Source organism: Danio rerio, chromosome 5, assembly GCF_049306965.1.
Source record: "Danio rerio strain Tuebingen ecotype United States chromosome 5, GRCz12tu, whole genome shotgun sequence".
Lineage (NCBI taxonomy): Eukaryota > Metazoa > Chordata > Actinopteri > Cypriniformes > Danionidae > Danio > Danio rerio.
In genome coordinates this window covers 45684749-45697500 of record NC_133180.1, presented here as the reverse complement: position 1 = coordinate 45697500, position 12752 = coordinate 45684749, and the positions used below count along the sequence as shown (strand labels likewise).

The 12752-nt window shown below is 33.6% G+C and overlaps 2 protein-coding genes across 4 annotated transcripts in view; one reads left to right on the top strand and one right to left on the bottom strand.

Moving 5' to 3' along the window:
* Window positions 1-1462, top strand: part of fbp2 (fructose-1,6-bisphosphatase 2) — a 14702-nt gene extending 13240 nt beyond the window's left edge. Inside the window, 1 exon segment of the mRNA NM_001004008.1 lies at window positions 1150-1462. Coding sequence (NP_001004008.1) covers window positions 1150-1338 — 189 coding nt within the window. The 3' untranslated portion in view covers window positions 1339-1462.
* Window positions 1463-4591: 3129 nt separating this feature from the next.
* On the bottom strand, window positions 4592-10699 carry ctsla (cathepsin La). Of its 3 annotated transcripts, none has more exons than XM_005165268.4 (8): window positions 10579-10699; window positions 8978-9113; window positions 8768-8890; window positions 8523-8675; window positions 6762-6986; window positions 6508-6676; window positions 5166-5283; window positions 4592-5059 (listed from the first exon to the last, which is right to left on the bottom strand). In XM_005165268.4, the coding sequence occupies exons 1-8, from the start codon at window positions 10671-10673 to the stop codon at window positions 4960-4962; spliced, it is 1119 nt and encodes a 372-aa protein (XP_005165325.2). In that variant the 5' UTR covers window positions 10674-10699; the 3' UTR covers window positions 4592-4959.
* Window positions 10700-12752: the final 2053 nt, after the last annotated feature.

Sequence of the window (12752 nt, the reverse complement as noted above, 5' to 3'; positions counted from 1 at the left end):
TTTTGCCTTCAACTGTATATTATTATCTATTGGAAACATGGAAATGTTCAATTTACGTAGATAAGCCAGAGCTTATTTCCTTAGTGCATTCAGTATCCGCCTCATGTCCCTTTAAAGAAAAAAAATTATTGGATTGCATTTCTTAACTCCTATTTTCGCTAGTTAACACAATCAATGCATTTTTTTTTTTCAACACATCCCATAATTTCTAAAATATCAACTTCGACCAAATGGTAGATATATCTGATTTGGTAAAGTACTGGGCTTAATACATATACTATGAAAAATCTGAAAATATGAAGTGTAAGACAATTTAATTAAAACATAATCAAAATAAAACATTTTTGAACATTAATTAAATCATCTTTATTTTTTGAAGTATTTTCTGAAGCTACAAAATATTTCAGATTCTAGTTTAACATGTCGTTATTTAAAACAGTCAAAATTTGGTCAAATATTTGGTAGAGCAGGCAGTTAAAGGGATATTCATAATCTTTACAATATTTTAAATTCTATACTTAATCCATTGTTTCAAATCTTCTTAATGTGTAGTTTTCCTGTAAACTCATTTTGGCCAGAAAAAAAAAATCATTGAAAAATATATATTAATTTAAATAATTTACAAAATAGTTTTCATCATGTACAAAAATGTTTTTTATAAACTTTTTGTTAAACAGTGTTTTATTTTTTAACAACGTTGTGTAAAAATGCTCCGAGAGTGTAGGCCACTTGATTGATACATTAGTAATGCATAAGCCTAAACTAGAAGTGTCTTATGCTGTAGATTAGTGTATGGTTTACAGAGGGAACAGGCAGAACATGCTCTGTCATATTCTGACGCATAACTGCTCATTTCATCAGATTGTGTCATTCTTAACAACAGACAAACACACACTATAGCAAGAAAGCGGTGACCCAGATATAATATCTGCAGTTTATAGATAAGACTGAAATAAAACCATTCTGAGGAACTCCACAATATAAATGTTCAATGACCCTAATCCACAAACAGTAAGAAAAAAGAAACATAACGGCTTTAAACTCTGAGTCTAAACAATGAAAAGCACTCAGAATGAAATAGACCCTTTGAAAACTAGTGTATCAGCATTATGCAAGTTGTGTGTCTCTCACGTGTTTTCTTGTCTCCAGCTGAGGCTGCTGTACGAGTGTAACCCCATCGCCTTCCTGATCGAGCAGGCTGGAGGAACAGCCACCACAGGCACTCAGCGCGTCCTGGACGTCCTTCCTGAAACACTGCACCAGCGGGTCCCTTTTGTGGTGGGATCTTCAGACGACGTGGAGGAATACTTGTCCTTTGTCAAGAAACATAGCAAATAGAGAGATTTGATCCATTGAAAACACACATGACACTGAGATAGCATACACAACATCACCGTAGCTCTCTTTTTTTAATAGTAAAAGGATTTTTTTGTAAGCAAAATCACATTAAAAATACAAAATCAAACAAAAATGCTTCAGGGGTAATTAATGTGTTGGTGCTTTTTGGGCAAGGGATAAATAAAGATAAACAGCAAAATTAAGTCCAAGGCACTTGAAAAAAAGTAAAAAAAAAAAAAAACCTTTATTATTATTATTATTATTGTTACCCTGATGAAGGCAAGTGTTTGCTGAAACATGTAGGTGCAGTTTCAATGGCATAGCTGTTAATAAAGGCTTTTAAAATAATTGTTTAGTACTTTTTTGAGTGCCTTGGACTTATTATTTAGCTTAAAATAAAATTTTAAAGTTCATTGTTTAAATCTTTTCTTTTTTCCTTATTTAACAGGGTTTTAGATTTATTGTCTAAGCAATCTGTGTCTTTATTCTGTATTTGTTTGTTTCCTGAGATCATAGTTTGTCTTCTGAAGTGTGTTGTTTGTTAGTCTGTTCAGTGTTTACACCCTCGTTCTAACAGACTACTCCCTAACTAAAACCCTGGTAATCTCTGACCCGCAAGTCTTAGTTTTCTGGTGGCGACGTACCATAAAATGGCAGCGTGCCCAGAGATAAACTAATAGGACACAGTGTATTGCTGGAGAAAAAGAACAGCTCATTTTCACAATGAGAAAATGACACAACTTCCTGTGTGAGTAGGCTTCACTTGGATAAACTAGTTTTGATTTTATGTTCATCCCAGTTTACAAAATGCCATGAGATGGTTGTAGTAAAAAGGTTTTGCAGCTTGATGTAATGTATAAACCAAAAGCAAAACAAGATTTTGAAAGGCATCTTGTTTAACAGTAAGGGAGCATTTATTGGATCACAACGTGGAATATTATTACTTTTTAAAGTTAATTTATCACAAAAGTGTAATGTATTTATGTGATGGTAAAAGTATTGCGTTGTTTTGTTGCTAAATATATTAGAAAGGTATACAAAAAACTATTCATAAATTACAAAACGCTGCAGCCCGTATTATCACAAAAACTCCCTCTATCTGTCACATCACACCCATTCTACTAAAGCTTCACTGGCTTCCCATCTCTTTCAGAATTAATTATAAAATACTTCTTCTCACTTTCAAAGCCATCCACAATCTTGCTCCTCCATACCTTGCTAACCTTGTTCATAACGCCACACCTTCTTGAACACTCTCTTCTTCCATTCACCTCACTGTTCCCTCTGTCCGCCTTGTCACCATGGGGAGCAGATCCCTCCGCCACTTTGCTCCTCTGAAATTCACTTCCTCCTGACCTGCGTAATTTAGACTCTCAATTTAAATCCAAACTCAATATACATCTGTTTAGAACAGCTTATTCTCTTTAACCCGACTGCATTTTTTTGTTTGTATTGTTTTCTATTGACTTTTATTGTGTTTTTATTTCAATTGATTGAGCTGTCCTGTACGGTGACCTTGAGTGTCATGAAAGGCGCCTTTAAATAAAATGCATTATTATTATTATTATACAGTAGTAGACAAATAGGAAATAAAAACAAATAACTTAAATTATATAAATTATTTTTATTCGTTCATTCATTTTCTTTTCAGCTTAGTCCCTTTGTTAATCAGGGTTGCCACAGCGGAATGAATTAAATTATTTTTTCAGGAAGGAATTATAGCTTAAAGGGGTGGTCCACTACAATATACTATTTTAAACTTTAGTTGATGTGTTGTGTAAACATAAACAACATCTCTGAATGTAATACACACAGAGTTCAATGCAAAGTGGACTTTGGCTTTTACAGCGTTAGCTTAGCAAAGCCTACAGCGATTGAAGTTTGGGGACTACAAAAAATACATCCGGGTTAATAAGATCACAAACGCTTCAGGTTACACACAATCCCCACAAGCAGCCAAGGCCTTTTGAAGGAACTAGGAATTATGTCAGTGGTTTTCATGTTAGCTGAGTAGCTGTATATAATTAAAGTAAGATAAATAAAAAAATAACCTGATCTTTTACAAATGAAACATGAGCACACATTGCTTTGGATTTTATGAACACAACCAAGCTTTAAAAATACACTCAGGACCACTCCTGTAAAAAAAAAAAAAAAAATCATTTTTTTTATTACTGAACTGTCCTAAATACATCTTAAAGAGCGACATGAAAAATTTAGATAACTAGTAAGAAGTAGCGTAAGCGATGAAGTGTTTTACACTTATTCTTTACATTGTGCTATAAATATCAAAATTATGAATTTTTGTTTTGCTCCATGGATTGTTAGACATTTTAAAAAAATAAAGACAACCCAACTCAATATTATAGTGGGTAAAAAACTGAAATGGAAAAAATCTGAGACAATTTAAGAGGTCCACATAATGGGCTTCACACAGGGGGCTTCAGTCGCATGATCTTGAACGTGGTCCTTTAACTAATTAACGTTTTCTGTGGAAATGACCATTTAGAGGGCACCTATGATGAAAATCGTCTTTTGAAAGCTTATTGGAACGGACTGTGTGTAGGTATAGTGTCCACTGTCATATCAGGCTGATATAAAGACAACTGATGCTAAAATAGGATTTAAATCCCTCCTATATTGAGGCCCACCACATTGTGACAGGAGTGCAGTTTCCCCACCCATCAAATTGATTTACAGCCACGTGTTAACATGTCTTTATAGTAACACAAAAAATCATAACAAAATAGGAAGTGTGCAAAGCAACTGGGATTGAAAGATCTGTTCAACGCTCTGAGCATCATCAAATGTGATCAAGAATGACTTTAAAACAGCGCATGTTTTAATGAAGTACAGCAATTTTACCATATTTACTTTATCATCACAGCCACATATCAGTACAATCATAAAGGAAGTCGCTTCAATTCCGGTTTATGGATATCAAAAAGTGCTTAAGATTACTATGAGAATGGGCAATTTGAGCATAACCCCCCCACCCTCCTTTAGGGATTTTGTTAAGGTAAAAAAGTTAGTACCTTTTGGTAAAAGTACTTTAAGTTCATAACATTAAAATACCATTTTTTTTAAACATATTATTAAGGAACCGTCACTTGATCAATTTGTTTTAACCTTAATTATATAAATAAAAAATAATAACAATAAAATAGGACCCCAAACTGGTGAACAGTGCAATAATTCTACAAAAAATAAATTGGAATATAAACAAGTAAAAAAAAAAAAAAACAGAGTTAAATTCATGTTTAAAACTTTTATTGGTCATAAAGAAAGAAGACATAAAAAACATTTGTACAATTGCACTGAAGAACATGTATTTACATTGAGGCAAAGAAAAATCAACTAAATCAGTGGCTTTTAAAAATGACCAAAAGCAATTGCATAAATTCCCTAAAACGGTGTCACACAGTACCTAGAGCTCGAGGACTCTGTGTCACAGCCTCGTTCAGACTGTGAGAAACACAAACACAATCACCAGTGTAATTAGGTGATCATCAGGTGTCTGACACTTGTTCACTACACTAGTGGGTTTCGGTGATCCTCTCAGGCACCCGAGACACTAATGTGGGCTCCTGGTATTATATCTGGTTACTGGGCGGGTCTCCTTTAAACAAGAGGGTAGCTAGCTGCTGTAGCAATACCACAGTGATTGTGTCTGTCCTTGGCCATGTAGATGTATCCTTTATCGCCCCAGTTCTCACTCCAGCTGGAATACACAAAAAGCACATTGGGTTTAGAAAAAAAAAAAAAAAAAAAAAAAAAAAAAGCTTGGTTAAACTACAATGCCAGGGATTTTTCAAAGTTTATCTTACCTGTTTTTGACGATCCAATACTTCTTGCCATCAACATCCTCACCCTCAAAACCATAACCGACCGCAAGAACACCATGATCCAGCTCCTCACTGCTGCACTCCTTCTCATAGTAGATGCCTAGCGTGAGATTAACACTTGTTAAATTGGGTTGACGTGCACCAACTCATTTATTAGGTTTAACATCATTTTAAAACCAAAGTATACATTCTTTAACATGTGAACAAGGCCCTGACTGGAAAAACATACAAAAGTGACTGGATGGCAATTGTTTACATCCACAATACAATTAGATTCAAGTTTTTGTATAACTTTTGCTTCAAAAGCTGCACATTACTTAAAAACTAAGGTTATCAAATACAACATAATTATATAGAAACATGCAGTTTTATTATATTCAATTAGACTTGACAGTAAACGCACATGCTGTCATTCATGGTGATGCATAGTGTCAATCAAATCTTACATTTTACTTAAAGACTTTGAGTTTATGGCTTTGCCTTTTTGCAGACAATGTCTGAGCAGCTCGTATGAATGCTTTCAACTATTTTTACACCGTGTCAACAGAGGCCTGGGGCCTGTTGCACAAAAGAAAGTTTGAGTTTTTACCAAACCAGATTTTTTTAATTTGAGCAAAGCCTGTTTTCAGGGTTAAGAGGGTGGGTTGGTTCTTATTGGTTTCTTCTAGGTGATTAACTTGCTATACAGCTTATGTGCAAATTCCATTCTAGGTTAGAGATTGTAAACACAAACTGGACCAATCAGCCGTGAGGAAAAATAAGCTTAATTTAACATCTTTTACACAAATCATGTCAAATTTGCCTTTTGGGAAAAAAAATTAACAATAAAACGTGTTGTATTATAATCATTTATACTTTAAAATGTCAATTTAAAACCATTTCAATATAATGGCTTTAAAGTTTAAATGTTTGTATATAAATTTGATTTAAATGAAATGAAAAATCATTTGTAAACCTACATTATTAAAATCAGTTGACTGATATACATTGATTTAATATTTGCTTTACACTGCTTTCTCAAACCCATTGGTTGAACTCATTTTGTGCAACAGGCCTCAGGATTTTTTTACAGATTAAAAAAAAAAATAAATAATTAACCAGAAATGGATGAACCTACTAAAGCAGAAAGGAAAGGGAAAAAAAAAAAAAAAAAAAAAAAAAAAAAAAAAGTTGTCCATATGAATCTATGCAATCGCCAAATCTTTCTCATGTGCTTGTTAACCAATGTTCATACATGCTACCAAATGGAGTGCATTTTGAAACACTGTGCCATAAGTGCATGCTCATCTCTAAAACGGTCTAAAATGGTTGAAAATATTCCCACCTGACTGGTAAAACTGGAAAGACTCATGTCCAGCATCAATAGCCACAGAGACAGGTCCCACAGCAGCTATAGCTTTCATCAGAGCACGCTCCTTTCCACTGGGAATGTCAACGAATCCGGTGTCATTTGCTGCGCTGTTTTTGGGATCAAAATGGCAGGGCTGATCGTCCTGAAATAACGATACACAGATAAGTTATCGTAATCTTTTATGCAACAAAAACAGAATAAATTCACAGAAATAAGATGCAACTTACAGTTCCCAGGTAGGGGTAGGATTCCTCAGAGTCGAGACCATTCTGGTCCTTGACGTACTGGAAGGCCTGGTCCATGAGACCTCCGTTGCAGCCCTCATTGCCTTCAGGACGGGAGCAGTCCACCAGGTTCTGCTCGCTCAAAGACACCAATTTTCCAGTCTTCCTGAACATCTGACCCTCCAGGGCTCCAGTTGTGCTAAAAGCCCAGCAAGAACCACACTCCCCCTGAAAATACCACATTTGATCATGTTTAGAGCAATAGATTGGAGCCTTTAGAGGGAGTTTACCCAAAACTAAAACTTCCCTTCAAATGATTTGTAACGACTGTGATATTTTGAAGAGCATTGGAAAACTTTTGAATTTATTTATTTATTTATCATTTCATTGCCACATCAGCAACTTATGGCTATTTCTTTGCAAAATGGATATACATAATACATGAAAGCAAATTCGTGGGGAAAAAAAAAAAGTTACTGACAAATATATTAATTATAAATAGATAAAATTCAAAGATATTTTTAAAGTTAAATATGATTTTTCAAGTCTATTTTTGATAATTTAAATCTCTTCCTGGTGGTACCTTTCTAAAAATGTCCATCAAAGTACTCTCCTTATAAAAACTTTGTCTGATGGAATTTAAACTTCTACTTTCCAACAAAACGGGTTTTATGGTAAGAGCAGTCTGGCAGTAATTACATTTAGGTGATTCTTCATTATTAATTAAAAAAAAAAAAAAAAAAAAAAAAAAAAAAAAAAAAAAAAAAAAAAAAAAAGTCAACCTAGAAGGTCCAATTTGACATCTGGTATAGACCTTCTGATCATGCTTGGTCTCAAAATTATTAAATAGAATTTGCTAAATGTCTATTTATTTATTTTAAGGTTAATTTCACGCAATTTATTGTTGGTGCAGATGTCCCAATCCCTTTGCCATGTTTCGGTTTTGTACAAATTGATAGTGGGTTTCAAGTCCTCAGAAGGAATTAAACATTCGGTGACTTTCAAAGAGATGGCCTGTTTTGGGAAACCGTTTCAAGGCCATTTGGCTTTCATACATAGTAGCAAGATAAATACTATAAAGCGAATGGTTTCTAAAACTTTTCAAATATCTTTGCATTCAATAGAACAAAGAAATGCAAACAGGTTTGGAAAGTGTTGAGTAAATAATGGCAGCAAGTTTATTTCTAAATGAACTATAAATTCTCAAATGAGACAAAACAAAGGTTTAAATTAAGCTAAAGTAAACAAAGTATTTTTTATTAGCTGAAGAACCAGGGTTACATTTGGATATTTAATTTAGACTAATTTTAGAAATCTGATTTCTAAACATGGAAGCGTCATGTTATACACAGTTATACATAGCGTGACACATACTAGTCATCATAACATATTTTGCTTTACAGAAACTGAGGGTACCGATATTTCAATAACCCGTTTTAGTTTTCCTTCAACTTTTATTTCATTAAAGTATACTGAGAGGTAGCATTCATTATCTTGCCCCTAAGCCTTAAATTAAAAGAATAATTCCTCAACTAAAGGCTACAGAACATTGAATGTTGTTGTGCAAAATGGGGGCCATTGTATTTAAAATCAAAAGCATTTGTTTAAACAAACACTGAATCCCTAGCTCAAGCCTTGTCAGAGTATATGGTTTACATACATTACAAGCAGAATTTACATCAAACTTCCAAACTGGAACGACCAGTTTTTTTGTTTTCTAGAGTTATGGTTCATATTAAAAAAGGCACATCATTTTTGTCTCACCTGATCTTTCACAGGAGTCACATATCCCTTCTCTCTCCAGTCCAGCTTGTTTGGGACCTCAATGAAGTTGGGCTCCATGAACAGGGATCCTCTGAATCGTCTGTCTTTCTTGTGTTTGAAACCATTCATCACCTGTCTGAACTCCTCGTGAGTCTGCAGACACAGAAAAATTTAGCTAAAATTCTGAAGGAATTTCATAAAATCAATATGCAAACGCCTTATACAAACAACTTTTGCAATCATACCATGTCTCCAAAGTGGTTCATTCCGAGTCTGTAGGTGTGTATGCCCATGGAGTGCTCCAGATTGTGCATTTCAATCTTTTTCAAGTTTTTCTCCCAGATTATCCTTCTCCACCCTTCCTCTGTCTGTGTTAAGAGAAAGCAAAATGTTCAACACAGTTCTTCATTCAATGGATGTAAACTGGAAATAAACGATGAGCTTTAGACACTCACTGCATGGTATTTTTTACTGTGCCATTTCTTCCACTGATCCCAATGATCATTTAATTGCTGGTCTAAAGTAGGAGCAGCGAACACAGCGCTGAGGCACAAGGTAAAAGCAGCCAAGAACACCCTCATGATGAAAACACTGGGGGGAAAAACAACAACAGGTCAGACATGTTGCAACAAGTGACCATGAAATTTAAAAACAACAAAACACATGCAAAGAGATCATGTCAAACATCCGGTTTACTTTTTTGCTACCCTTATGGTTTTAAATCATCTTATTTTATCATTTATTCAATTTTTAAAAATGCTCAATTGTTGGTCTTCTGTGACAAATGAAGACACAATGGAAGTCATATTAATATGCTGATTTGCTCACTGGTGCTCGGCCATTATTTAATAATCGTTTTAACTAAATACTATAAATATAATAGTGTCAAGTTGTTGTTTTTTGTGCTTCAAATTTGAGGAAATTACAATAAAATGCTACTTTGCAGTGTTCAATTACATAAGTGTTTGAAACCTGTAGGTTTGTAACAAATGCATTTATGGTCACTTTAGATTAAAATAATGTGTGATTATTTTGCCAGTTTCCAATAAATAAAGCAGAAAAAACTAATTCAACCCTCATAGCAGTAAACAAACATATTCGACTATGTTGATCTACATGGTCATCAACATTTTAGACAATATGATTTAATCAAGCCTGTTTTGTCATGGGGACAGAAACAGGCAACACGTAAAATCTTAAATGTTGCGTGAACGTTTTTAAAAGGTTTAAGATAAAATTCCTCAAGCAGGTTGAATTTATTTAAAATTTTACGTCATTTTATAGACCAATTCCTCGGTCAGTCGATTTCCCAATGTATAATTAAAGGCATATGTATATTTAAAAGAACTGGTATACGTTTCTAACGTCGTGAGATCAGATTACAGCTTCGATATTTGTTTACACCGTGCAAAGAACCACAGCTAGACAGTGATAATTAACAATTATGGACAGCACTAAAAACAGCGATAACCTAAAAGGGAGAGGACGAATTAATCATTAATAATTTATTAAAAACGTACAACACCTAACAGAGATTAACAAATAACGTACATCTGTATATAACTTAGTCTAAAAATACGTTTGTTTACGCGGGCCTCAAGACAGAAACACTGGTCTGGGAACAGAAAAGAATACAATGTTCCTGGTGTGTCTGATCTGCTGCAGTCACGGGATCTGGCCGGTCGCAGCCCACAGCTTCCCAGGAAAAGAAAACAAAGACCGAAACCAGGCCACGGAAATCGAAAAAGAAACTATTGAAACGATTTCAAAATCCACTGTTATAGCAGAAAACGCTAAATCATTAGTAAAGAAGGTAACGTTAAAGCCGTGCGTCGACGGAAGAAATAACGTTGATCACGAAACATATTTTGCAAGAGCCTCAATAAGAGAAAGACCCAAACAAGCTCATGTTCTGTAAATAAAGCAAAATAAATCTTGACCCAAACAAAGATTCATTCAACAAAACCACATTAAAGGCTCGGTAAAGGCGTTTTTATATTCAAATGTTTAAACAGCAGAACAATGTTCCAGAAAGCTGTAAAAACTCCTGACTCACCGCGTTGTCCCGAATCCAGGAGAAAATATTGTGAGTCGCTGTGAGGGGCCACAAGTTTTATAGCGCATCTGAAGGCAAATTCCTGAATTTCTCATTGGTCGAGATTATTGCCTATAGATCTGTTGATCCCGCCCCGGTGAACACGTAAGAGCATGTGATCTATCAGCACGTGACGAGTTCCCGACAGACAGTTTACTCATGGAGAAAAACAATCTTACTATCTGAAGAAAAAACAGCTTAATCAAGAGAAATCTGCTGCCTTTGAGTTCAACAAATACACATTATCGGTTATTGTTAAAGTACACGCTGACAGTCGATACTGCATAAGCTAACATTACTGCTGTTTCATACTTGGAATGCACACATTGATTTTCTTTGGTAGCTACACCTCAAAAATGAATCATGATCATGCTCTATTCATGGATGCATCATAGTTTAACTACAACAGGCTTTTATTTGTAGTAAAACATTTATATGTAGATTTTGTGGATTTTTTTTTTGTGATTTTCATAAAGGTTTCTTTTTCATATCACACATAACTAGTCCAATCACAGTCACACAAAGATGAGAGGGATTTCAGTTATTATGAACTTGACTAGTTAATTTTAAATTGCACTAACATGTGAACCTAGACCACAAAACCAGTCTTAACTTACACGCAATTTATGGGTCAATATTATAGATTTGTTATGCAAAAAGCATTAGGATATTAAGAAACAGTGATGTTCCATTGAAATAGTGTGTGCATTTCCTAATGTTAATATATCCAGAATCAATTTTTAATTAGCAAAATGCAGCTTTAAAGGCTTATTTCAATATTTACTTATGTTTGAACCCTCAAATTCTACATTTTCAAAAAGTTGCATCTCAACCAAATACGTTTCTCATTGTGTCCGCCAGGGTCTTTCAAAGTTTTAAAATGTCTTGAATCTCTAAATCAAAATTTTAGGCCTTAAAAAGTCTTACATTTACTGAAATATATTTAAATATTGTAGGTCATAAATCCTTCTAAATAGGTCTTAATTTTCCTTTGTTCATGTATTGCTTCCCAATCTGGCCAACACCCATATAACAATTGAAGAGTTCAGATGCGAAAATCTCTAAATGTTGTTTGAAATTTCAATAAGAATGATCATTATTCTCAGCCTCCTTTCTTTATGTTGAGTTATTTCACTTTGAAGACCATGGAAATAACTTATTCTTTACCATAAAAGTGAAATTACTGAACCTATACACTGAAGCCTGATGAAAACACTCATTTTAGATCAAAATTTCAGCCGGCATTTAGAAGTTTTTGCATCTGAACTCTTTAATTCGTCTCAATAAAACTTTGAATTTTTTATTTAAAAAGGTAATTTTTAACATATTTACCATAACGGCTTAATTATTTACCTTACAATAACATTTGTTAAAAGTGCTCCATGTATTTACTGCTGAGGACACAGACCTGGACAGATTGTTGTGCGTAGATTTATTTTATTTTGGTTTTTAAAATTTTTTAAATATTGTAATTTACATTTTTTTTTTAAAGGTTTATGTTGGAAAAAAGGTGTATGGATACAAACAGAGCTTGCATGTTTTACACAATATTTAAAATGTTGTGTATATAGTAATACATTATATTTTATATTTAAAATATTTTGCTAATGAATATCAAAAATATTTAAATTTTGTATATTTAAAATATTATTGTATTATTAAGTGTATGAAATTATAATTGTTTTTGATAGGGCAAATAAAAATCTTTTCCATCTGGGCCATTTGAAAAATTCCTTAGCGTTTAGCCCCTTTCTGCATCTAAAATTTAATAAGAATCTTAAAAATGTCTTAAAAACTCTTAAATTTAACTTGTTGAAACCTGCATAAACCCTGTTTTCTAACAGAGCATACACTGTAAAAATGCTGGGTTTCACACCATTTATTTGTGTTGGGATAACATGAAGGAATTAATTAAACTTATTAGTTTTTTACAAATTCAAGTGGATTGAACATAAAACAATCAAGTTGTCTCCAAAAAAAAAAAAAAAAAAAAAAAAACAAGAATTGTGTTGTTTCAGCTCGTTTTAAACAAACAGTTTGAACAAACAGCAAACGTCTTTTTTTTTTTTGTGTAGCACAAACGCTTATTTAGTCAGCTTTTAGATTATAAATCTCAATATCAGAAAATTGACCTC